This window comes from Archocentrus centrarchus, chromosome 14 (assembly GCF_007364275.1).
Source record: "Archocentrus centrarchus isolate MPI-CPG fArcCen1 chromosome 14, fArcCen1, whole genome shotgun sequence".
In the NCBI taxonomy this organism is placed as follows: domain Eukaryota; kingdom Metazoa; phylum Chordata; class Actinopteri; order Cichliformes; family Cichlidae; genus Archocentrus; species Archocentrus centrarchus.
In genome coordinates, this window is record NC_044359.1 from 372,478 (window position 1) to 400,429 (window position 27,952).

General features: G+C 45.5%; 1 protein-coding gene across 1 annotated transcript; it reads right to left on the reverse strand.

Moving 5' to 3' along the window:
- On the reverse strand, positions 1 to 27,952 carry csf1rb (colony stimulating factor 1 receptor, b). The gene is made up of 22 exons (XM_030746131.1): positions 27,844 to 27,952; positions 27,305 to 27,577; positions 17,688 to 17,981; positions 17,472 to 17,608; positions 17,233 to 17,395; positions 14,583 to 14,901; positions 13,549 to 13,664; positions 12,455 to 12,563; positions 12,191 to 12,360; positions 11,978 to 12,075; positions 11,618 to 11,744; positions 11,270 to 11,374; positions 11,076 to 11,186; positions 10,460 to 10,619; positions 10,175 to 10,248; positions 10,012 to 10,100; positions 9,798 to 9,920; positions 9,520 to 9,631; positions 9,309 to 9,408; positions 9,113 to 9,239; positions 8,891 to 9,029; positions 1 to 943 (listed from the first exon to the last, which is right to left on the reverse strand). The coding sequence occupies exons 1-22, from the start codon at positions 27,950 to 27,952 to the stop codon at positions 885 to 887; spliced, it is 3,114 nt and encodes a 1,037-aa protein (XP_030601991.1). The 3' UTR covers positions 1 to 884.

Genomic DNA, 27,952 nt, shown 5'->3' on the forward strand with positions numbered 1-27,952 from the left:
TTCAGACAAAATCACAGAAACTTTATTCTCTCACAAATCAGTGCAATCACCAGCAGTTTAGTACAGCGGAAATATTTCAGGATACACGGGAACACAGCAGGCTGTGCATAAAAGGAAACAGCACACAAAAAATATAGGAATCTGACTCACACCACACACCACATTACACACTGCTTTACAGACTGCATTACACACTACGTTACACACCGTGTTACACACTGCATTATACACTGCGCTACACACCCCGCTACACACCCCGTTACACACCGCGTTACACACCGTGTTACACACTGCATTATACACTGCGCTACACACCCCGTTACACACCGCGTTACACACTGCATTACACACTGCATTACACAGCACTGTGAGGTCTGAAAAGACATTTCTGAAAGTTTAACACTGAACGTTGTGACACTTTATAAAGAAAACAAAACAAATCAAACTCAATTCAGATTTTCAGACTGAAACAAAACATCAGAAACAGGACAGTTTGTAAAGAAGCAGATTTAAAATCATCGACCAGTAAACGCTCATCATCAACATCAAACGTCCATTTGGAAACTTTTAAAAACAAAAATTTAAATGCATAAAAAGACCCAGAGAGAAATCAGGAAAATCACATCACAGTTTGTTTGGTGGTTTGGAAAAATTCAGGCATGTTTGGAAGCATTTTAAAACTCCACAGTGGTTCTGAACCCTAACCTAACCTAACGTTGTTTAAAAAGGTTTGCTTAGATGCTCTTTACTTATTCATAAACATTGTTCTGTTTCTGTGATGCTGTAAAACAATGGACATGACACAGGGTTTTATGGAGCTGCAGCTTTGTTCATAAAGTTTTCAGCAGTGAGAAGATATGACCATGTTCTCAGCATTGGACAAATCAGGACAGCTGGTAGATGTTCTTCATCTTCGGCTCCGTCGCCTCCTCGTCATCATGTTCTGAAATTTAGATGACACAGGTTCACAGTCAGCATGTAATCATCAAATAATACAAATAGGAGGGGAGAAAACCTTGAAGAAACAACATCAGAACATAGTCAACAAATCAGGAATTGGACTGTAATCCTGAAGGTGAGGTCAGAGGTCAGATATGTGGACTCACTGGAGATGAAGGTGAAGCAGGTGGTTAAACATTAAATGGTTCTAATGACGTGCAGGTGAGCTGTTTCTCACAGATCCTACTGTGGCTTGTTTATTAGATCCCATTCCTACTAGACTGTTCAAAGAAGTCTTTCCAATTATTGATGCTTCAATCTTAAAAATGATCAATCTGTCTTTATTAGTTGGCTATGTACCACAGACCTTCAAGGTGGCTGTAATTAAACCTCTACTTAAAAAGCCATCACTTGACCCAGCTGTCTTAGCTAATTGTAGGCCAATCTCCAACCTTCCTTTTCTCTCAAAGACTCTTGAAAGAGTAGTTGTAAAACAGCTAACTGATCATCTGCAGAGGAACGGTTTATTTGAAGAGTTTCAGTCAGGTTTCAGAATTCATCACAGTACAGAAACAGCATTAGTGAAGGTTACAAATGATCTTCTTAGAGCCTCTGACAGTGGACTCATCTCTGTTCTTGTCCTGTTGGACCTCAGTGCAGCTTTGATACTGTTGACCATAACATTTTATTACAGAGATTAGAGCATACTATAGGTATTAAAGGTACTGCACTGCAGTGGTTTGAATCATATTTATCTCATAGACTCCAATTTGTTCATGTAAATGGGGAGTCTTCTTCACACACTAAGGTTAATTATGGAGTTCCACAGGGTTCTGTGCTAGGACCAATTTTATTTACATGCTTCACTTAGGCAGTATTTTTTTTTTTTCCTGCTCTCGGTGGAGACGGACGCATTTTTCTCTTCTCCCCAGCCTTCCCTATCTACCCCTGCTTTTTGCTGCCTCACTGCTTAGAGCATCTCTTCACACATCCCCGAACTGGAAATTAAATTATGGATCTGGTCAGCTGGCCTCTCAACACTACTGATGGCCAAATTCTCATCACAAGGAGATTGGGAGAAGGGGAACCCTCTTTCCTCTGGTCCGACTACACACCCGGCTGGTTATGTTATGGATTCCTGTGGGGATGGAAGATAACGTTCCTGGCTGCACTGTGTGGACGTGGCATATATATTGATACCAGGATTTTTTTTTCCGAATTGGACCTGGGGATACCTGGTTTCCGGGCAGCTGTTTAGGCCCTAGTAAGGCTGCCTATGAGGGCTGCAGAAACAGTACGAACTCAATCAGACTCAGTAGAGCTGAATCAAAGTGGATTACATCTGGAGGAGTGTTGGAGTCTCAGGTCTGTGTGGCAGAGTAGAACCAAATTTGGATTATTGGATTTCTGAGAGGTAACCAGAAAACTGTAAGTCTGTCAGCAAATAGTTATGACGGCCTGAACCAAAACAATTGCACTATTTGGAATTTGGCTCCCAGACGGCCTTGGATGCTGTCTATCTAAATCGCCTCTTGGAGATGTTTGTAAACAGATGCTCTTCACCCCCGCTCCGTGTTGTGACGCTGACAGCCCCTCCCCTACCCACCCTAGTGCTCTCCAGGCTTTAAATGTGCTGCTGCTTTGCTGAGGTGTTTTTTTGGAAACTCGTACGGTGTTCATAATCAACACAGTACGAGATGATGTTTTTGAACCTACCTATCCCAGTGTATCTCTTTCTGTTTTTCTGCTAAAGGTAGCGCCGGTAAAACGGCTGCATGACCTCAGACACCTGCCCCCCCCTGTTGGTTTCTGTGTTTGTATTTCTTGGATGGGTGTTCTGTTAACTGTAATTTCCCCATTGTGGGACTAATAAAGGTATTTGTATTTGTATTATTAGAAAGCATTGCATAAATTTTCATTATTATGCAGATGATACTCAGCTTTATCTATCCATGAAGCCAGATGACACACATCAATTACTTAAATTGCAGGAATACCTTAAAGACATAAAAGCTTGGTGACCTCTAATTTCCATCCATTCATCTTCTTCCACTTATCCGGGGCCGGGTTTCGGTGCAGCAGCCTAGTGTTACCAGGCCTTGTCTTGGACTCCAGAAACACTGAGAGGACTCTAGGAGTCATTTTAGCCAGGATGTGTCCTTCAATGCAGTGTTAATTTTGATAGCAAATTTTGATTTAGTTTTAGTCATCATCTTTTGATGAAAATATAATTTAGTTTTAGCCATAATTTAATCATCTGAATAGTTTTAGTCGACGAATTATCGTAAGAATATAGTCGACTAAATCTACAGTCGATTTAGTCGACTAAAATATAAAGGGTGTAAAATGTAAATGCTTTTTCTTCAGTTCCCTTGAATTAGTCATTATACACACACAAAATTAAACATTTATTAAAAGTTATGGAATATTATTAATAATATTAACATGAGCGTTTCACCTGCTTCCCCCACACCTGATCATTAACACCACCTTACTGAGATAATACGAGCGTTTTACAGCAGGACGCTCTGAAAGGTACAGGGCAGTGTTCAGGACTAAGATTATAAAGGCTAATCCACCGCGGTGTGGAGATTTTCTCTAAACACAAACTGGGAAAAACACTTTATCCTGCATGACATTAAAATGCTGACCTTTGAATGGAGATCTGGGTGACTGGTTTGCAGATGTTGTTTAAGATTTGTCGTGTTTTTACCCGAGATAGTCGCCCCACATGGTTTACACATCGTTTTGTTTGTTACAACATCAAAGAACAAATGTATCCATACATCGGCTCTTCTCTTTCTCCCTGCTGACATTGGTTACATCACTTAGTTCTATCGGAAACAATGACAAATCACAGGCTAGTTTGGTCTTCCCGGGTTTACAGCAAATTTGTGCAACTGTGTGTTTGATTGGATGTTTTCCTAACTTGTCCCGCCCTTTCACAAAATTAAATAAGTTCTGAATATATGTCATCCCTGTCAAGCATTTTCATCTCATTTTCATTCGTTGATGAAAGTGTCAATTAATTTTGTCATAGTTTTTATCCTTTTAGGTAGTTTTTATTTAATTATCGTCTTGTTTTTGTCATGAAAAAAAGGGCCGTTGACGAAAATATTTCGTCAATGAAATTAACTCTGCTTCAATGCACATATTGCACAAATTAATGCATAAATTTCCCCATTGTGGGACCAATAAAGGGATATCTATTTTAAACAAATATGTAGGACTGCTTTTTTGCATTTGTGAAATATTCCTAAAATTAGAAACATCTTGTTAAAAGGGAGGTCGTCCTTCATATTGTCACCAAATGCTTGCTCATAAGGGGTCATTTTGACTGTTGGGTTTTCTCTGTATTTATTGTAGGGTCTTTATCTTACAATATAAAGCACCTTGAGGTGACTATTTTTTGTGATACAAATAAAACTGAATTGAACTGAATATGTGACGCTTTGATTTGCATGAATTTCCAGAACAGAAATGAGAAAAGCCAGATTCAACATTCAGATGGTTTTCCAATCCCTTCATTAATCATAAGACACAATCAGGTACAGTCCAGTTTCACCATGAAAATCAGACCCATTCAGAATCATGAACAAAATGCTCTGTGAAAACCTTCTGATCATGAACAGATTTGCTCTGATCTGCTTAATTAAAGTGCTGGATCACAAAGTTTGATATAATTTTGTTGGAAAACAAAATTATTACAAATAATTATTAAAATCAGAGGAAAACCTCTGAGTCCCAGCCACCTGTGGGTATTTCTGTAAAATCCAGGACTATATATGGACTTTTTGTGACATTCAGACCTTACTCGGTCACACTTCCCACCCGAGTCTCATTTCTGTAGTTTTAGATGCTTCAGTATTTAACATAATGGATCTGATACCACGGAGAAGAAGCAGATGGCAGATGTGTGTTTGCAGTTCAGTTTCATTTTATTTATATAGCACTTTCATCTCAAGGAACTTGATCCTGTAAAAACGCTACATTATCAGAGAGTAAACCCCAACAATCAGTTGATCCCCATCAGGCACCCCTGACCCTCTGACCCTAACTCTCCATGTTAAACATCAGCATGACTGAGAAGTAGAAGCACATTTGGCTCTGCTGCAGTTGTCCAGGTAAGATCTCAGTGAAGCCCTGCAGGACAGAGCTGAAGCTTTGCATCACGCTCACAGCGGTCTGCTCAGCTGCTGCAGTATGTAAGGCACAAAGTAACATGTGCTCTCCTCTGCTTTAAATAATGGCACAGTTTCATAACACACTGGCTGCCACAAAACCTAGTTAATCATATTTGTATGACGAATTTAAATCCTCTGCAACATCGCTTGGAGATCTGGGGTAGTGCCATTGGATTGACAGACTGGAGTGGTGGTCCCCATCTTTAAGAAGGGAGATCGGAGGGTGTGCTCCAACTTCCGGGGGATCACACTCCCTGAGCCTCCCCGGAAAGGTCTATGCCAGGGTGCTGGAAAGAAGGGTCCACCCGTTAGTTGAACCTCGGATCCAGGAGGAACAATTCGGTTTTCATCCTGGTCATGGAACGCTGGACCAGCTCTTTATCCTCTCAAGGATATTCGAGTGTTTGGGAGTTTGCCCAACCAGTCTACATGTGCTTTGTGGACTTGGAGAAGGCATTCGACCGTGTCCCTCGGGGTGTCCTTTGGGAGGTCCTGCAGGAGTATGGGGTGTCTGGCCTGTTGTTGTAGGCCATTCAGTCTCTGTACAACTGCAGTGAGAGCTTGGTCCGTATAGCTGGTAATCAGTCGGATTTGTTTCCTGTGGGTGTTGGACTCCGTCAGGGCTGCCCTTTGTCACCGATTCTGTTCATAATTTATATGGACAGAATTTCTAGGCGTAGCCAGGTGGCAGAAGGCTTCTTTCTTCGTAGCCTCAGAGTCTCATCTATGCTCTTTGCAGATGATGCAGTCCTGTTGGCTTCATCAGGGGGTGGCCTCCAGCTTGCAGTGGAACGGTTCACAGCCAAGTGTGAAGCGGCCGGCATGAGAATCAGCACCTCCAAGTCTGAGGCCATGGTCCTCAGCCGGAAAAGGGTGGAGTGCCCTCTCCGGCCCAGGAACGAGTTCCTGCCCCAAGTGGAGGAGTTCAAGTATCTTGGGGTCTTGTTCACCAATGAGGGGAGAAGGGAGCAGGAGATCAACAGATGGATCGGGGCTGCTTCTGCAGTGATGCGGACGCTGCACCGGTCTGTCGTGGTGAAGAGGGAGCTTAGTGTAAAAGCAAAGCTCTTGATTTACCGGTCGATCTACGTTCCTACCCTCACCTATGGTCACGAGCTTTGGGTAGTGACCGAAAGAATAAGATCGTGAATACAAGCGGCAGAAATGAGTTTCCTTTGAAGAGTGGCTGGCCTCTCCCTTAGAGATAAGGTGAGGAGTGCAGCCATCCGGGAGGGGCTCAGAGTAGAGCCGCTGCTCCTCCACATCGAAAGGAGCCAGTTGAGGTGGCTCGGGCATCTGATTAGGATGCCCCCTGGCCGCCTCTTGGGTGAGGTGTTCCGGGCATGTCCCACCAGGAGGAGGCCCCGTGGTAGACCCAGGACACGCTGGGGAGATTATATCTCTCGGCTGGCCTGGGAACACCTTGGGGTCCCTCCGGATGAGCTGGAGGAGGTGGCTGGGGAGAGGGAAGCCTGGGCTTCTCTGCTTAGGCTCCTGCCCCCGTGACTTAGCCCCAGATAAGCGGAAGAAAATGGATGGATGGATGGGCATGTGGTCAGAAATAAGTCGGATTTGTTTCAAACAACAGATGAGAAACTGCCTGTTTCTCATCTGTTGATTGAAACAAATCCATAGGAAAAAACAAGGTCCAATGTATGACCGTGGACATGTGTGGGATGAGACACCCATTGTGTCAAATTAAAAGAGTCAGCGACATTAAGAAGTTCATTCACCAAAGGCTTAGTAGGACCGAAAATATGGATGTTAAAATCCCCAAGTATAAGCACACGGTCAAACTCAGTCATAAATCATTAGACTAGATTAGATTCAACTCATTGTCATTGTGCGCACAAGGCACACAATGAAATAATGGTTCCAGATCACTCATCCAGAGACGAGCATCTGCGGTCATGCAGCCAGAGACCGCCGCTACCATTAGGCAATGTGGTTTAAGTGTCTTGCCCAAGAACACGACGCAGCGCAGGGACAGGGGCTCAAGCCTGCAACCTTCCGGCTGCAAGGCTAGCACCTACCCACTGTGCCACTGCCACTAATCATGTTAAGAAGTCAGAAAAGTCACTTACAAAGTCCTTGTCGCATCTCGGTGGGCGATAGATAACGGCACATAGTACCGGATTAGAGCAATTTACCACACATACAGTGGCCTCAAATCTCGACATTGAAAAGGTACATAGTTTACACTTGAAGTGATTTCTGTGGATTATTGCTGTACCCCCACCACGTCTGGAGGACCGGGAGTAGTTAAAATAAGAAAACCCAGGAGGGGGAAGTTCCACAAAGACGCTGGCGTCTCCGTCATCAGTCCATGTCTCCATTAGGCTGAAAAAAATCCAAGTTGCTAGAGGCAATAAAATCCCTTAGGATATAAGTTTTGTTTGCCAGCGATCTGACATTCGCCAAGGCAAATCTAACAAGGGCCGCGGTCAGCGGATTAGCTGATCGAGCCGCCCGGGGAAGAGCCTTCAGGTTCTGCAAATTAATTCCACAGGGGGAAACTGGGGTAGCGCAGCTGAAATCTCACCTCAGAACAGGAAACATGCATCAGAGTGGAAGCAATTGGGTCAATAAAGCGGCGAGGTACAGATAAAAATAATCCAGCTTTAGCCGTGGGAGGAGGAAAAAAACGTGTGAAACAGTTCTTCGGTTTTCCTCCGCGCTTGCCATGGTAGTGGCTGCGTTTACTCTGAGGAAGAAGAATCCAAGTCCGGAGAAGGTAGGTTGGAACAGCCGAGAGGTGTGGGGGCAAAGTCCTATGCCCTTCATAGTTCGTTTGCCGCAGACTTTTGTTAATACAGTAATCCCTCGCCACTTGGCGGTTCGCTTTTCACGGACTCGCTGTTTCGCGGGTTTTCAATCAATATTAGTGTAAAATATTTATCGCGGTATTTTCGCTGTTTCGCGGGTTTTTACGGTACTCGTTCTTCACATGCGTAGTACGTGTTGTACAGTAATGTATATATTTGGTGTATAAGTGTGTGGGGAGGGTTTATAAAAACATAAAATAGTGTATAACTACTAAAATAATATATAAGTATTAAAATAGATATAGCGTCCCTACTTCGCAGATTTTCACTTATAGCGGGTGGTCCTGGAACGTAACACCCACGATAAGTGAGGGATTACTGCATCTAGGAGTGACTGGCAGTCATATACAAACAGAGACTTACACGCCACAAAATACAAAAAAAAAGTATAAATAAAACATAAGATGAAACATATAACAACCGACGGACTGCTGAGGACACTGGCACCATCTTGTCTCTAGGCTTGTGCTCCAGATTTACTAAATTTTTTATCATCATATCAGTTATTAGCTGAGCTAGCATAAAAAGGGTTTTTCTAATGAGTTGATAAGCCTGATAAATCTGCATCATCAGAACACAATGAGCCTCTGAATGTCTACAAATACACATCATTAGTTTTAGTCAACTTCCTGTTCTATAAGATAAAGACTCTAAACATAACTGCTCACAGATATACTAAATTTGTAGTAAAGGGACCAAACTTTCTGTTTGTGATCTTTCAGCCAATCAGGTTTTTGCTGCACACCTGCATGCCTTGACCTAAAACTCCTCAAATAACCATCAGCTATCGACTGAAAGCAACTGGGCTTTTAATTTTTCAAACAACAATCACATGATCTCAGTTTGACCCCAGGCGTCTGCACTGCAGCAGAAGGAGCTGGTTTAGGAACCACCAACAGCCTCGCTGTGAGGTCTGTCACTTATAAACAGGCAAACTCTCACCCGGCCCCTCATCTTCTCTCTTTATTGTTGCTTCTTTGATCTCCTCCTCATCTTCTTCTTCTTCTTCTTCTTCTTCTTCTTCTTCTTCTTCTTCTTCTTCTTCTTCTTCTCTGCACTCATTGATATTCCTGTATGCTGGCTGAGGACAGAAGAAGAAGAAAGATAATGAAATAGTAGCCTGCCAGACAACACCTAGGCCTCACAAACTCACAGTGTCCTCACCTGGTCGCTGTAATGTGATGATGTGTCATTGGTGGAGGGGAGGAATCTGCTGATGAGCTGACTAATGGTTTTGAAGGTGGGTCTGTGGGTGGGCTCCAGACTCCAGCAGAGCTTCATCAGTTGATACCTGCAAAGACAGGTCAGCGTTACCTTCACAATAACTTTATTAACACTAAACGAGCGTCTGTGTACTCACATCTCAGCCGGGGCAAAGTCTGGCTGCTCCATGTGGCCACCATCTTTGATCATCTTATAGAAATTGGTGTCCACTGCAATGTTTGGGTAAGGGCTCTTACCTGGAAAATGAAGAAAAGACTGCCTCAGAGAATGGCGTTTGCACATGATCAGTACTGCTCATCACCAGAGCTGAAATGTGACTGGCTGGTGCCTGGTGTTGCCATGGTTACCCAGAGAGAAGATCTCCCAGAGTAAGACTCCATAGGACCAGACGTCGCTCTGCACCGTGTAGATGCACTGAAAGATGCTCTCTGGAGCCATCCACTTCACTGGGAGGCGGGCCTGGCAAAATAAAAAGCACCAAGTGTCAAAATAAAATCCCTTCTTCTTTGCAGTGGTGATGGACAGGCTGACAGATACAACACAACAATTGTCAAAATAAAGCACACAGCCTACAATATAAACCTATAAAACACATAGACCATCAAAATAAAATGAAAACACTGACGTTTCCTTGAACAATGTAGCTGTCGTCATTGCGAATGTCTCGGGCCAAACCGAAGTCACAGATCTTTGCAACGTGACGATCAGTCAGCAGGACGTTCCTCGCTGCTACGTCTCTGTGGATGCACTGAACCACACACAGGTGAGACACAAAAGATACACAGGTGAGACACTACTGATGTCATTAAAACACTGATCCTGTGTGAGTGTTTTCTTACATTCCTGGTGGACAGGAAGTCCAGACCTTGAGACACCTGGTAGGAAAAACTCATGAGATCACCGACTGAAAGACCGTTTATCTCCACACCTGTGAGAAAGGCGGACAGTGAGACGAGTTTAACTGGACAGACTCAGAAAGTACCTGTGAGTTAAGGTTCTTACCCTGATGTGTTTGCACTGGACTCATAATCGGCTGCATCTCCTGATAATCTGAGCAACACGAGATGCCGCTGTCACTGCAACACATGTGATTGGATGTTAAATGTCAGCTAATGTCTCAACAGGTGATGGTGAGGTGCTGATGAAACCTCACTTGATACACTAACACAAACTGACTGATCAACAATCTCAGGTTTAGTGATACAATCTGAGCCTTTCCTTTCTGTAAATGCCTGCAGTTATATTAAAGTGTAAAGACAGACGCTCTGAAACTCAGAGGCCTCACACCTGCGAAGCCTGGCATGCTGTGCAACCATGTTTTTATAGAAAGCCTCTTCCTGCACTTCATCCACATTCACCATGGATGTCATGATGTCCTGAGCGTGAGCCCGCAGGAAGTTGAGCAGGTCGCCGTGGCTACAGTACTCTGTGATCATCAACATAGGGCCTGGAGGGTCAAAGGTCAGAAGATACCATGCTGAAGTCATTGTCATTTTTTAAAGGCTAAAGTTTTCTTTTATTCTGAGAGTCTAAGAGTTTAAATTGTGTCGACATGATGGACTCAGCTGCAAACAAGAGATCAATTATATTATTATAAATTTATTGATGTTAATAATTCTGAGAGCTTCATTTGAAACACACTTTAGTTTGAGCTGATGAAGAACTTGTTTCACAAACTCTAGACAGCAGGGGGCGCTTCAGTTACTTAGAGTAATATACAGCATAAGCCTCTGAACAATATCTGTAGTTCTTCTGCCATCCTGCAGAGGCACCACAGTGAGTCAGTCCCCATAATCTTTCCAGCAGGAATGAACATGTTTACAGCTGACACAGAAACTGCTTTGGTACAGCACCTGTACGAGGGGTGCTTCTAACTTAATCAGTGATCAATAATCATCATCACCTCCTTGAGTGCAAGCTCCCAGCAGGTTGACAATGTTGTCATGGTAGCCAAGATGGCTGAGGATCTTAAGCTCGGACATCAGAGCCTCCCGTTCCTCCGAGTGAGCGCTCGCTGTGGATGAACAGGTGAAACATTGGATCATGCAACACAAACAGTATGATGATGATGATGATGGTGAAGGCTGGTGAACTAACGTTTGAGCATCTTGACAGCAACTCTGGTGACCTTGTTGTCTGTTCCCAAACCGTACGCTGTGGCTTCAACGACCTTCCCGAAAGCCCCAGAACCGAGGACAGCACCTGAAAGATGGAAAGTTAAGAACATGAAGAACCTGAAGAGAGCCTGGTGCTATTGAAGGTTTCTTCTTGTTAAAAGGGAGTTTTTCTTTCCCACTGTCACCCAGTGCAGCTCATTGGTTTGATTGGTGGGGTTCTCCCCCTAATATTCCTGGGTCTTCACCTTGAGTCCACTGTTGTGCTGGTGTGCTTACATGTGTAAAAATGAATTTGTTGAAAAGGTGTTTGGAATCTGATGTTTCATACCAAGGCGGAGTCTGTCTCGGGGAAACTCCCACTTCTGGTTGTATGGCAGCTGAGTCGGGTCAACAAAGGTGTAGTTGTTCCCATCTGTGCTCTCGATGATCTTCCAGACAATCTCGTATTTTGGTTTCTAGCAGAAGAAAAACAGCAGGTGAGGATCAGTCATCAGGCTGTAAGTCCAACAAAGCCTCTGATTGTCTCCATCCACTCACCCAGCTCCCCGTTTCTATCATCCACCATTAGCTACAGTAGAACAGTTAAAGTTATAAATGTGATGTGGATAAATAGGATCTGTTATTGATCTTTGAAGCAGGAACCCAAACACTCATCAGATCAACACCACAGGAGGATCACCAAATTTACCTGTCTGCACTTGTAGAAGACAACCAATAGGAGCAGGAAGAGGACAACAGCAGCACTCAGAGCTCCAATCAGAGCCGGAGTAAAGACAGTTGCATGCCCTGCAGAAAACAGGAACTCTGCTAAATCTTTATTTAAACCAGTTTGTTAATGACAGAAATCAGAGTTTAACACCTGCATGTCTGATCAAGCTGGCTTTGTTCCTCCAGCACTTACGATGATGGAAGACTAGCCGAGACTGTCCCACGAGGTTGGAGGCGACACACTCCACAGTGACATCCCCATCAGCTAATAGAAGGAAGTGTGATGTCACCTCCTCACCATTCTTTCCCTCCTGTGAGGCCCAACTGACTGGGGAAATCTCACTGGCAGTGATGTGTGCACACCTGTAGGAGACACATTTTTATTTTAAAACACAGCACCCTCCTCTTAAGGACAGATTTCACGTGACTCCTGTAGGGGGCAGCACAGGATACGTACGAGGGCTGGATGCCGGGGCATGTGACCCAGAAAATTGTGGGTCGTGGATATCCGGAGCTGTTGCAGATCAGAGTGTCATTCTTCAGAGTGACAGAAGCAGTCGGAGAACCTGAAGGAATAAAACAGATTTACAAATTTCACAAAACACAAAAAACTAGAAGCACTCAGAGAGCGCAAACCTCTGCCAAGGCCATAGGGTCACTGACGCTGTAATACGTGTATCTAAATGCTGTGAAATAATCTTTCATCTTTCCCAGACAACAATAACCCCCTATCCCGCAATAGTGTGTTACCTCGACCAGATCGCGGCTCCTAACTGTAGTAGGGAGACCTCTGGTTTCTACTTCGCTTGGCTCGTGGCTGGTAACTAACTTGCTCATCCATGTGGGTCACCTTTAGCAAGGCGGAGAAATGCAGCAAGTCGAAGGATTTTAGCAACAGAACTTTTATTCCTTTTTCCACCACCACCGAACACACTTTTTCCCTCACGCTCGTCTCCCGCGCTAGCCCGCATACACACACACACGGGGCAGAGAAAAGTGGGTGGTCTCTCTCAGCCTACAACATGCAACCTGTGGCTTGAAATACATTTCCCATAAGGCTACATTCTTAAAGGGGAAGGCTCTGCCTGTATCCCACAATAGTGAAGAATCCTTAAAAAAATTCCTGGATCCAGATCGTGATCCGGATCACCGCCAAAATTTAATCACTTCTTCCTCTTGTCATTTCCAACCACTCCACAAAATTTCATCGTAATCCATTCATAACTTTTGGAGTAATCCTGCTGACAAACAGACAAACCAACATGACCGAAAACATAACCTCCTTGGCGGAGGTAATGAGGTAAGCTGAAAGTTACTTTTAGGATCATCAGAAGAGAATGAGGATGACGATGCAGTCAAGAATGTTTTTTGGCATCTGTTTCAGAGACTGAGAGACTTCTAGCAAAGTCAGCTAGACTGCTCTTGGTGTCAAAAATTACCACCAAAGGGGGAACTCGTGTATTGCAGTGTCTTTCAGTAGGGCACCTGACCAGGTGTCAGTTTGTGAGAAGCCCGAGGTGAGGAAGAGAGTGATAAAGGTAGTTTTCTTACGGTAGATTTGGAGGTTGATGGTCTGTGAGCCGCTGAAGAATGAGTTAGAAAAATGAAACTCGTATTGACCCCGATCCTCCGGACGCACACGGTGCAGCAGCAGGGTAGCCTCTGACCTGAAAGATCAAAAACACCAACTTTAAAATCTCTCACACCAACACTACCACCTTAACAGATCCTCACATGCTACTTTCCCACTGCCAAGGAGCCGGTGCTCATGCCAGCGCTGGTGCTGGTTTCAATGAGCTGGCGAAACACTTGAGAACGGGCCCGCGTTCCCACCACGTTTCTGTGAACTGCTCCTTTACTCATGAGTGTGGGCGGGTCCTCGTCTGGACACGGAAGCCGAAGCGCACAAACGTGGGAGAAATACGTTTTAGGGTCCAAACCAAACTACTGCAGCATCTGTGTGCAGCACAGAGGGAAACACAGACAGCGGGTTCAAGTCGGGTTCAACTCGGGCCCCGCAAACTAGCTGGTCTTGAACCAAGAACGCGTGAAGAAAGCATCAGAAGGGCGTGACTCTGCCGTCTCAACATCAAGTTTTCTACCATATTACATGTGTATTACATTAGAAAAGCGAAGCGATTTTCACGGCTGTGAATTAGGTTGGGCTCTAAGGCTGAACTTGCTGCTTTGTATCAGTTCATATCACCGATAAAAGGACACAAAGTGCGTACTTGTCGTCTTGCTCTAATCGCTGTCTGTGTTTCCCTCTGTGCTGCACACAGATGCTGCAGTAGTTTGGTTTGGACTGTAAAAATTTGTTTGCAGCACAAGAAAGGGGAGCGTGTTCTGTCATGTTTGTGCGCTTCGCCCACACTCATATGTAAAGGAGCAGTTCACAGAAATGCGGTGGAAACGCGGGCCTGTTCTTAAGCGTTTCGCCGGTTCATTGAAACCAGCACCAGCACTGGCACAAGCACCGGTATGAGCGGTGGAAAAGTAGCAACAGTGTTCCACCTGGGAAATACCACCTTAAACACTGAGGTACTGTGTTGGCACAGTGGATGTGGCCTGTAGCCATTGCTCACCTGTAGCCATTAGCAGTGTAGCTCTCCTGGTATATTGTGCTGTAATTATTGATTATGTGTGTGGGTGTGGTCCAGTGCTGGCTTGTGATTGGAGGATATGCCTCCAGCAGGAAGGTGAGTGCCACATCATGACCTTCATCCACCTCCACTCTGCTGCTGCCACTAACGTTAGCACTGCTAGTTCTGTTAGTGCTAGCATTAGCGATCAGTTCCTGTGACCTGCTGTCAGTGTTAACTGGTCGCTCATCCGCTGCAGACAGGTGTCCTCTGACCTGTACGGGCTCGCTCATCTGCAGGTAGATTTTCAGGTAAGGACGGTCTGAGGAAGAGGAAAAACAATAACTGGATGTGTGTGAATTGGAACTTGCATTCTCACTGGCTAACAATGTGTCAAGCAGTCATTAGCCAATGAGTGTACCACAGGTGATCCTTACCTGTTGGTGTAAAGGCCCTTTCACACCGGATGCGTTGCGTAAAGACGACACGAAATTACGAATCTTTCGGATGCGAACCTGTCGTGTAACCTATATACACACCGGATGCGTTGCGTTTTTGCGACTAAATCCTCCCTATATAACGCACGGTGGAAAAAAAATGCAGTCAACATCAAGTGATGATGTAATGAGGCCCTGATGTTTCTAAACAAGAGAAGGAAGAAACAGAGTTTATGTGTTCATCCAACTCATAAGAAAGCAGCAGCAGGGAGAGTTTCATGGTTTGATCACGGAGCTGAAGCTGCATCACGGATGCTTTCACTCAAATTTCTGGATGTCAGTGGGACAGTTTGAGTTCTTGTTGGCAGAGTTGGGATCACATGTGAGGAGGCAGAGGATAATATCAGAGAGCCGACTGACCCGGAGCAGCGTGTAGCTGTGTGTCTGAGGTAAAATACTATGATTTTATTGTTCCCACATCACTGTATATTCAGTACATCGGTTCGCGTTTTGAGCTATGACCTCGCATGCTGCTAAATGCAGCGCTCTGATTGGTCAGTCCTGTTTGTTCGCTTGCGAAAGTCAGAAAAATCGAACTTGATCCGAAAAAATAAATGCCGCAAATTCGTCCTGTGAAATGACGCGGTCGGTGTGAACGGCTGCATTAAGAACAGGAGAGTCCGAAATATATTTTTAACGCACGAAACATTCGCACGGAATTTACGCGTCCGGTGTGAAAGGGCCTTAAGGATCACCTGTGGAAACAGTATTACGAAAATGACCAAAAGTGTTTACAGAGGTCAGGAAGTCTATCTGCTATCATCCCCTGGTGCCCTTCAGATATCAGAGGTGTAAGGCACTTCCTCATCGGCTTCATTTTTCTCACCTGGAAGCTGCCTCATTGTTTTATACTCTCTGTCTCTATGGCAACAATAGTACTTTTCTCTTGGCAACAATCCTACAACATCGGAGATGAATTAAAAAAACAATCCAGGGATTTCTTTCTCTCTGGTATCGTAGTCTTTGTTGTACTGTCTTTGTTTGACCTGATGCAATTATCCATCCATTCTCTTCCACTTATCCTGGTCAGGGTCGCAGGAGCCTATCCCAGCTGTCATAGGGTGAGAGGCAGGGTTCACCCCATACAGGTCGCCAGCCTGTCACAGGGCTAACATAGACAGACAACCATTCACACTCATGGACAATTTAGAATCACCAATTAACCCAGTGGTTCTCAAATAGTGGGGCGCGCCCCCTTTGGGGGGGCGCGGTGCGATACCTGGGGGGGCGCGTGTGACCCTGGGGAACAGGCTTTTTTTTGGGGGGCCGTACTAGTATAAAGTGTAATTGCGCATCCACTACAGTAGGCGGCAGTGGCGCTGTCATTGTTACTTCTGTCACGTTTGCGACAGTGCAACATTTTACGACTTACAAGACAACAGGTTTGCCTTGGTTAGCAGTGTTGAGTCAACAGAAAGCTCCGACTGCGTTCTGCCTATAGCCTCCGTTATTCAACATAACAACCCCCAACATGAAAAAGTTTTTAACAGGGATGAAAAGAAAAGCGGAGAGAGACAAAGATAATGAGACAAAAGAAAGTCACCCGAAAGCTAAGACGAGGAAATACGACGAAGCGTATTTAGCGCTTGGCTTCACTGTCACTACAGTTGGAGAAGAGGAAAGACCGGTGTGTTTGCTGTGTCTAGTTGGTCAAACATGTTTACAGTTTAAACAAGGATTTATTTATTTTTAATTTCAGGCAATGATGCACTTAAAATCTTTTCTGTTGCAGACTTCAAACACGATTTAATAAAGTTATTCTTTGTAAGTTTGACCATATGTCTTTCTTTTTTTCTTTAATGTTAATAAGGATAAAATGTTATGCAGAGATGGATAGTCACAGTGGGGAGTGGGGGGCGCGAATAGTTTTCTTCTTGCTAGGGGGGGCGTAACAGAAAATAATTGAGAAGCACTGAATTAACCTAACACCACTAACTGAATGTCTTTGGACTGTGGGAGGAAACCGGAGCACTTGGAGAAAACGCACGCAGACACGTGGAGAACATACAAAGTCCACACAGAGAGGTGGAAGGTGGAATTGAACCCAGACCTTCCTGCTGTGAGGCAACAGTGCTAACCACCGTGGCACCACGCTGCAATATAACCTGCTGCAATATAAAATAAATTACACTGAATTGCTGTCATCATTAACTTACCTAGCACTTTGAGCTGTGTGGTTGCTGTGGTGTCCCCGACCTCATTAACTGCTGTACAGGTGTACTGTCCACTGTGCCTTTGGGTGACCTCAGAGATGCTCAGAGTGCTGTTAATGTACAACCGTTTGTTCCAATACTTGCGACTGAGAGTGGCTTCCAGTTTCTGAAATGAATCAAACAACCAATCAGCACACAGACTGTCACAAATGAAGCTGCACAGGTGACCTCTGATCTCTCACCTGCATGTTTGCATCTCTCCAGGTGACGCTGTAGAAGTGAGAGGGGTTATTACTGAGACACGTGACCTCAAAGCGCTCTCCTTCCAGAAGGACAAATTCATCCTGACTGACAGACAGGGAAGGGGGGCGGTGCAACACTGCAGACAGACAAGTGGAGAGTCAGACAGGTGTGACAAGGTGTAGAGACAGACAGGTGTAGATACAGAAAGTTCTTACCGGGAAGCACCAGGAGGTCAACAGGATTGGATCTGAACTGTCTTCCGTCCTTCCAGCCTGAACAAGCATAGCGTCCGTTGAACGACAGCTTCACGTCTCGGATTAGAGCTCCTCTTCGAGGGTCAATGGTCACGTTCATGCCAGATGGCAGGGTACTCCTGTCCTCTGATTGGAGAGTAAGATTTGTGACCGACGGGTCAGTCAGCAGACACTTAAACAGGAAGTCTTCGCCCTCCTTGAGACTGATGATGCTGCTCCGAGGGGTGACGAACATGGTGTGACGATCACTCGGGTCTGAGAGAGGGGGATTATGGGAAATTGGAGATCAGCTTGTGATTTTATGATCAGTTTAGTTTAGCTTTGACTGTCAGGGTTAGGTTAGCTAGTTTCCAGAGGGGCTTTATTTATTTTAGCTCAGCTTTGATTGAAGTCTGTTGTTATTATAGTTATTGTAATAAGGGGCTGTTTGTCAGGGAAGGTTATAACAATCAGAATACAGACGGCACTCTGTGACGATATCTGTGGAATCTGATCAAAGTGCCAAAGACTAAAAAACATCCACAGAGGATGAGGCGAGCAGCGATCAGAGGAAAAGAAAGTCGATCACATTGAGCAAGTTCAAACTTTGATGGGTGAAATGACAGTGGGCAGAGCGAGGAGGGCGGGTCCTTACTTACACCTTTCTCACCTTTGAGGTGAGCACTTGAGGCGATTGACACTCTCACCAGCTTTAGCTTTATTGGACCTCAGCTTCATGAATTCACATCCTCATTTCAGTCAGTTGTTTTTAAGTCTTAAAATATTTTAATAACAGCCCCCTGTTTCAAAGCTGGCTCAAAGGCAATTACATGAGTTTTATAAACCTGTGGGTTAGCTTTGGCATTTCTTCTAAGGAGGGAAAGGTCTGAAGACTCTTTGAAAGCCAAAGCTGCAGTGAAAGGAGGTCTAAATGAAGCACCAAACAGGTCATCAGAGAGAGAGAGCATGAACATCAGGAGAGGAAACAGTTTGGCCCATTCAGCAAAACAAGAACAGAAGAAGCTCTGAACATCCACAGGAGACAACAGAGGGGATGATCCTAGGATCCTTTCCTTTATCACACCATCAAGCCAAGTGAGGAAGACTCTCCAGAAGGAAAACATCTCATTGTCCATGTACAGCAGTGGTCCCCAACCTTTTCTGAGCCACGGCCCAGTTTAGTGTCAGAAAACATTTCCACGGACCGGCCTTTAAGGAGTGGCAGATAAATACGCCACAATGCTCTCTGGTCACCATGGTAACTTTAAACATGCCTTCAAAATAAGATACACCTCAAAAACATGCATACAATAGAAATCTCAAAGTCGGGTTCAAAGGTCCCATGGAATTTCATCCAGCATATATTAAAAAAAATAAATAAATCTGTCTTAAGTGTAAGTCAGATAAAATCAGATTCTTCTAAATATCCGACAAATTGGTGTCACGGCCGGCGATGAAACGGGTGAGGAAGGACAAAATCGCAGGACTCCGGACGTAAGCATACTGTAAAAAGTGTTTATTTAGGCTCGGGGGAACGAACACAAAAACCTTCTGAGTGAGACGAAGGGAAGACACAGGGAGCACAGGAGCACGCAGGCACGGAAACATTAACGACGCGACAACAGGCAGAGAAAACGCAGGACTTAAATACACAGAAGGGCTGATGAGGGAAGAGGAAACAGGTGGGAACACAGGTGACACTGATAACTAAGACGAGACCAGAGGGAAGCAAAATTGAATACAACAGACAGGGGCTGGATGGATATCAATATAAAACAGGAAGTATGACAAGGGAACAGAGACGCAAACCTGACACAGAATACAGAGAGACACAAGGAACTAGAAATAACTGAAGGCAACTATAACAGATAACAAAACAACCTGAGAAAATGGAAACCATACCAAGAAAACAAAACACTGGGCCACCAGCCCAGGACATGACAGTACCCCCCTCTCAAAGGCCGGCTCCCAACGGCCAAGACAAGAAACAAAAACCAGACAAGGGCGGGAGGCGGGGGACCAGGAAGGAGGGCCCGAAACAAAAACAAAACCCAGGCAGGGAGCAACAAGGAAGAAGGCCCAGGGACAAAATCAAAACACTGGGGAAAAAAACAAAAACAAAACCGAGCAGGGGGCAACAAAGTCCGGGAACAAAACACAAGGAAGCACAGGGGCAAGATCAGAACACGAGGGCAAAGAGACAACAAGCAAAAGGAACAGAACAAACAAAAGCAACGGCAAAAGGCTGAAAAACAGTCCAAAAACAAGGACTGGAGGCCTACCGCGCACCAAGCAGCGGTGGCGAGGAGACAGGACAGGAGGCCTACCGCGCTCCCAGCGGTGGCGGCGACTGAGCGGGACACTCTGAGGACTCTGGCGGCTCGGACTGAGCGGAGATCCCCGGCGGCTCGGACTGAGGTTCAGACTGACTGAGAGCCAGGGAGAGCTGGCTGCGCGGAGACTGACTGAGAGCCAGGGAGAGCTGGCTGCGCGGAGACTGACTGAGAGCCGCGGAGAGCTGACTGCACGGAGACTGACTGAGAGCCAGGGAGAGCTGACTGCGCGGACACTGACTGAGAGCCAGGGAGAGCTGGCTGCACGGAGACTGACTGAGAGCCAGGGAGAGCTGACTGCGCGGAGAGCTGACTGCGCGGAGACTGACTGAGAGCCAGGGAGAGCTGACTGCGCGGAGACTGACTGAGAGCCAGGGAGAGCTGACTGCGCGGAGAGCTGACTGCACGGAGACTGACTGAGAGCCAGGGAGAGCTGACTGCGCGGAGAGCTGACTGCGCGGAGACTGACTGAGAGCCGCGGAGAGCTGACTGCACGGAGACTGACTGAGAGCGAGGGAGAGCTGACTGCGCGGAGACTGACTGAGAGCCAGGGAGAGCTGGCTGCGCGGAGACTGACTGAGAGCCAGGGAGAGCTGACTGCGCGGAGACTGACTGAGAGCCGCGGAGAGCTAACTGCGCGGAGAGCTGACTGCGCGGAGAGCTGACTGCGCGGAGAGCTGACTGCGCGGAGACTGACTGCAAGCCGCGGAGACTGACTGCGCGGAGACTGACTGCAAGCCGCGGAGACTGACTGCGAGCCGCGGAGACTGACTGCAAGCCGCGGAGACTGACTGCGAGCCGCGGAGACTGACTGCGCGGAGACTGACTGCGAGCCGCGGAGACTGACTGCGCGGAGACTGACTGCGAGCCGCGGAGACTGACTGCGCGGAGACTGACTGCGAGCCGCGGAGACTGACTGCGCGGACACTGACTGCGCGGAGACTGACTGAGAGCTAGGGAGAGCAAAGGCTGAGGGAGCTGAAGCGGGAAGAGCTGGCACTGGGGAAGTTGAAGCGGGGAGAGCTACAGAGGCTGACTGAGACTGAGACTGAGTGGAGGCTGGAACTACAAGAACTGACTGAGACTGAGCAGAGGCTGGAGCTACAGCTGACCGCTGAGGAAGCGCTGCAGGTGACGCTGACGACTGATGCGAAGGCGTGGGCTTGGCTGCCCCCAACCGCGGAACAGGAACGGGAGCAGAGGCCAGCCCGTCTGGGGCCGCCCCCCCCCCGCGGAACAGGAGCGGGAGAAGAGGCCAGCCCGTCCGTGGCTGCCCCCCCGCGGAACAGGAATAGGTGCAGGGAGCTTCACAGAGGCTGGCGGAACAGCTGCCTGGGGAGATGGAGAAAGAGCTGGCACTACGGCTGATGGAGGCGAGAATGACTGGGGAGGAGTGTGACGATGCCAGGTGCGCTGCTTCCTTCGCGGTCTGTTTGAGTGGGAAGCACGATTCTCGGCATCCAGGATGTCCACTAGCCGAGGTGAATCGATGATTTCCACATCATCCGGCAGCCAAGAGAGGTCCGGGGAGGTGGCGGGCTGTGCGTGAAACGGTGACAAAGACGAGGACAAGGTGGGAGAGGTGAGTTGAACGGATGATGGTGGGTCCTGAGAGCGAGGCAGTGCCCGTGGAGATGAGCTGCAGCGGAGAGGAGGAGACGACGGGGATGAGATGTCTGGCTGCAGAAGGAGTGATTTGGCAATGGAGTCCAGGAAAAAAAAATAATCCCTCCCCTGGACTGGGCGACCAATATTAAACAGTTCGAATTGCACATTTTTTCGGAGCATGATAACTGAGTGGGCAAGGGAGGCAGTATCGGGATGGGTGAGGAGCCAAGGGGAGGAAGAAATAAGTCCACAACAGAAAGCGGACTGCATTAGTCGGTGGTGTTTGTTAGAGGCATGAACAATTTTCATGGAAAAATCCTTGAGCTCCAGGATCTTTTCGTTTTGCTCGGGGAGGGTCCATATGTCCGAGGGGTCCATTTGGTCTTGGTCGCGTCGTTCTGTCATGGCCGGCGATGAAATGGGTGAGGAAGGGCAAAAACGCAGGACTCCGGAGGTAAGCATACTGTGAAAGGTGTTTATTTAGGCTCGGGGGAACGAACACAAAAACCTTCTGAGTGAGACGAAGGGAAGACACAAGGAGCACGCAGGCATGGAAACATTAACGACGCGACAACAGGCAGAGAAAACGCAGGACTTAAATACACAGAAGGGCTGATGAGGGAAGAGGAAACAGGTGGGAACACAGGTGACACTGATAACTAAGACGAGACCAGAGGGAAGCAAAATTGAATACAACAGACAGGGGCTGGATGGATATCAAAATAAAACAGGAAGTATGACAAGGGAACAGAGACGCAAACCTGACACAGAATACAGAGAGACACAAGGAACTAGAAATAACTGAAGGCAACTATAACAGATAACAAAACAACCTGAGAAAACGGAAACCATACCAAGAAAACAAAACACCAGGCCACCAGCCCAGGACATGACAGTTTGGGGTATAAAATCGAATTTCACTGCAATTGCTTCTGCTTCATCTCTGGATTTGCTTTTGCAAATTTTATAATCTCATATTTTTGCTTGTAAGTGTGAGTTTGCAGCTTGCGCTTGCCTCCTGTGCTTTCCATGATTGTCTACGGTGAAATGAACTAGTATAGATACTAATGCGATCTCCAGTGGTTGTCGGTGTGTGTAGTTGTGCATGACCGAGCTGATGCATGGAGGTGAGTGGACATGAGCTGAGGAGGGCTTTGGCGCTAAACTCACCCGACTTATGGATCACATTTAAATGGAAATGTATTACAATGGAAGCAGATTTTTCATCCGAGGTAGGTGAAAATCTGACTGATTTAGGTGATATTTTATTGGAAACTCAGGAAAAACTCAGGGAAAATCGGGACCTGCAGATGCCATCCGACCAGAGCAAAAATCCAATTTGTGATTTCTGTTCCTCCGTGAAAATCTGTTCCCCCTGTGTTGGGAGCACGAACGGCAGGCAGAGAGGTGGATCCCACTGTCTTCTGAGCGATTTCTCTGTAAAATGACTTGCTGGTAAATTATTTGTTCCCATGTCATAGAGGGGGAACACAATATTTTGGATGGCTGAAATATTTGGTTCCCCCCGTGTAACTTTGGCAAATAAAGAGCAAATGTTTTCATATTCACAGGAGTTGTTTTTTTTTTTTGATGAGAGGAATAAACACTGTAAAAGACTTTTACTGAGAAATTGATCAGAAGCGCCATGAAGACTGTCGGATCCGCCTCTATGGCTGTGCTCTCCTGACACAGGGGGAACAGATTCTCACGGGGGAACAGAATTTCGCACAGCAGACTAGTTCCTACATAGTGCTTTTCTACTCTTGTTGAGCACTCAAATATTTAAACGAGTGTAATGTAGATAACCCAACCTATTTCGTTAGACAGGTATGAGAACCGGCGAAGCTTGTGGATTTAATTTTAGCGGCACCAGAAGATTAGAAAAATGACCCCACTCATAATACATCCTGATCAAACAGGTTTTATCAAGGGTCGACATGCAGCCAATAATACATGCAGATTAATAAATGTAATAGATTAGTGTTCCATTAATAAATTAGAAACCACAGTTGTCTCTTTAGATGCAGAGAAGGAATTTGACCGGATTAACTGGAAATTTTTATTAGCAGTTCTACAAAAATTTGGGTTTGGTTCACCCTTCATTAATTGGATCAGAACACTATACAGCTCCCCCAGTGCACGGGTTAGGACAAATGATCTTATTTCCCAAAGCTTTAGTCTGCAGAGGGGCACCAGGCAGGGCTGCCCACTCTCTCCCTCACTTTTTGTCATCTTTATTGAGCCACTGCCAGCAGAAATTAGACAAAATGCAAATAATAAAGGAATTCAAACAAAAAATACAGACCATAAGATAAGCCTTTATGCTGATGATGTATTACTTTTCCTTGGGAATGCACAAGCTTCTCTCTTGAAGACAAATATACTGATAGATAAGTTCTCATGTATATCTGATTACTCTATTAACTGGAGTAAGTCAATATTTTTGCCTCTAAATTGTAATTTTGAGAACATCACTACCACGTCACTACAGTCAGGCAACATTAAATATTTGGGTACAAATTTTTCTGCCAGACTCTCAGACTTGGTTCGATTAAATCACATTCCTCTATTAAAAATGATAGAGGATGATTTCACACGTTGGAATAGTTTACCTATATCACTCATGGGTAGAGTCTCCACCATTAAAATGATGGTTTTGCCAAAAATCCTCTATTTGTTCTCACTGATCCCTAATAAACCTTCTGTTGCTTGGTTTAAGACACTAGATTCAAACATGGTAAAATTTCTGTGGAAAAAGAAACCATCACGAATAAGTTTAAAAACTTTACAAAAGCCAAAACGCAGTGGTGGTCTAGAGCTACCAAATTTTTTATCACTACTTCTTAGGCAGTAGGTTGCAATATGTTTCAAAATGGATCAAACCAAGTTCACTAGACAGCCCATGGTTGGACCTAGAACAAGCACTTTGTGGAAAACTAAACATTTCTGATCTACCTTTCATTAGCTCCTGTGTCAAGCAAGATAATTGCTTTAAAAGCCTTAACATAAACACCTCTCTGACAGCCTGGTGGGAAATTTAAAAAATAACTAAGTCTTCAATTATCCCAAGTAAACTGACACCCATTTGGAACAATCCAGATATATGCCAGAAAAAGACAATAATGAATTTTCTATCATGGCATGAAAAGGGTATTAATAACCTAGAGCATGTTATTCAAGATGGAAACTTTATTCCATTTGAAGAACTTATATCAAAATATGGAATCAGCAGCAGTAGATTTCTGGAATATCAGCAATTGAGGTCCATCATACAGGCAAGATTTAATTTAAATGATCTGAACTTAGAAATGCCTGTATGGGTAACAGAATTTCTAAATCTCTGTACTCCTAAATTATTATCAAAAATATACAAGCTATTGTTTAAAATTAATGATTCAATTTCTCTCCCAACTAAAAAATGGGAGCGGGATCTTTCCATCAATCCAGATGAAAACTTCTGGACACATATATGTTTAAACATCTTCAAAATGTCTAAAAGTCCAAATTTACAACTTATACAATACAAAACTCTGCATAGAATACACTATACAGGACAACGAATGTTCCAAATGGGCCTCAGACACTCAAATATATGCACTCACTATTCAGGCGACCACGGTGAGAATTATATGCATGCTATATGGTCTTGCATGCCTGTTCAAAGGTTCTGGCAGAAGATATGTGAAGACTTATCCACATGGTTTAATTGTGATATCCCAGCCTCACCCAAACTGTGCATCTTAGGTGATGTAAGTGAATTAGATATGGAAGCAAATACATCACATTTAGTTCTTAGTGCCTTATGCATCGCTAAGAAAACTATCCTCATGAATTGTAAATCAAAAACTGATTTATGTATTACTCACTATAGGAATTTACTTTTCGATCACATTAGTCTAGCGAGAATGTCTGCCAACTCTAAAAACCACTGATCCCCACTGATCAATTCCATCATTTAGTGGGGGTGATCGGCTGTAGTCTTGTTTCTTCGCGGAACTGGCAGGTGGCTGGGGGCGGGCCGGCGTGACTCGGTGTCTTATGGCTCTTGGACTGGAGGACTGTGGCCACCGTTTTGTGGGGGTGGCTCGGGCCTCTTTTGCATGGGAGGGGGCTCTGCTGGGTGTTGGGTGATTGTTGGGCACCTGGGGCCTCGGGGCTGCATTCTCGGCTCATGCTGGGGGGGCCGGCCTGCCGGGTGGTGGGCTGCTCATTGCCTCTGGCTCTCTGGGCTCTTGCCCGTTGACCGTGGGGGCTCCATCTGGGGTCTTCCTCCTCTGGGGTGTGCACACGGTTGTCATTGGGATGTGTGGCCTCGAGTCTTCTGAGCTCCTGGTGGGCTGTGGATGACCCGGGTCCCCTGGGTCTTTCCCTGCCTGCCTTTGGATCCGGAGGGGTGGTGGAGAACCACACACCCACCCCAGCAGATGGGAGACGGAGGGCCCTCTCCCATCTGCTGGGGTGGGTTTGCGGTTCTCTTTGGAATGAGTGGCCTCGGGTCGTCATAGGTCTTGATGGGCTGCTGGTGGCCTGGGCTTCCTGGGGTTCTCTTTGCCCACCTCTAGCTTCTGATGGGCAGAGCTGTGGCATTCTGCCCTCATTGGTAAGTACATTTCATGACACAAACACATACACCCACGTAATAACACAAAATGGTTGGCTTGTGTAACCATGCTTCTTCTTTTATTTTGTTTTCCCCACACAATTTTTAATTTTGCAAATATTGTCAGTATCTTATGTTTAACAAGTGATGAACTATTTGGTTTACTTACTTGCACTCTTTCCTGTTTCTTTTTTCTATTTTCCCTCTATTTTCTTTTTTTTTCTTCTTCCTCTTTCCCTTTCTCTTTTCTTTCTTTTCTCTTTTCCTAAGCCTGTCAGCTCCAGCACAATTTGTCACATAGCATGTTAAAAATAATTCAAATAAAATAAAGGGTCACACACTAACAAGAGGAGCCTATAGAGAACCTATAGCGCTCATCTTGAAATGAAATATGTTTGGCACAACAGTGCATTCAGATCACAGTTCTGTTTGCAAGATCTGCCAGACATGACAGGCTTAAAAAAATGGCCTATAGAAAACTTAGAGCATTTCTTGTAAAAGCAAATATGTTTGGTACAATAGTGGCTTCGGATTATCATTCTGATTTCGAAAACTGCCAGACATGACAGGTTAAAAAAAAAAAAAAAATTTAGCGGCGACTATCACGTGACCGAGACAACCGTCTTGACACACGTCAAGAGAGTCATAGACGGATGTAACGTAGAGAATCCACCAATTTTTCAAAATAAAACATTGTTCAGCCGCAGATAAGTAAAACAGAAATAATGTAAGTTGTTTAGTCTTTAAGCGCAGCCCGGTACCAAATGACCCACGGCCCGGTACCAGTCCAGGCCCAGGGGTTGGGGACCACTGATGTACAGCATAAAGTGGAAGCATCACAGAGCAAATCCTGAGGATCCAACCCATCCTTACGCTTTAAGAAGCAACAGCAGTTGACTCATGAAATTAAGATCAACCTGCAGCTGGATGACGAAGAACAGATGATGAAGAAGGTTCTGAGCCACTCTGTGCTTGTGCAGATTTATAAGGAAATACATAACAACCGGAAAATCAGACTGATGTCAGGAACTTCAGGCAGGGGCCTCTACTCATCTTACCTTTGATATAAAGGTGGATCCAAGCGTTGAGGTGTTCCAGGCTCTGGTTGGAGTACCTGCAGGTGTACGTCCCAGTGTGCCTGGGTTTAGCTTTGATCTTCACAGGGTCCGGCAAGTTGCCTTGGTATGCCAGTAAAAATGCAGTGGAGGACCACTGAACTGGCTCAATACCATGGCAGCTGAGGATGAAGGCAGTGCCGGCAGTGAGAACTCGATCAGATTTATTTGGCACAGAGTCGGAGTTTAGATGAATAGATGGAAGCTCAGGAGGTTCTGAAACAAAGGAAAAGAAGAAGACCTGAACACACCAAACAGAGAGGTCACAGAGCAGACAGCTGACCATGAAATAAGCAGCTGTTAGAAAAAAAAATACAACTTTAAAAGTAATGAAGGAAACTTAATATGTGGTTTAGATGTTTAAATCTGTGAGTTGGTTCTACCTGTTGTTTAGCTGCTTGTATTTTGTATTTTAATTAGGTGGAGTTAATAGGCTAACATGATGCCTATGTTGGCCATCAGACAGCTTCCTTAGCTGTTACTGACCACGCAATCCGCTCCCAGAGTTCCTTTGACTCTGCCATTGGCCTCCCGGTCGGCCTCCTGAGTGGCACTGTTTCTGTCACTGGACATTCCCCTGCATTCCCCCAT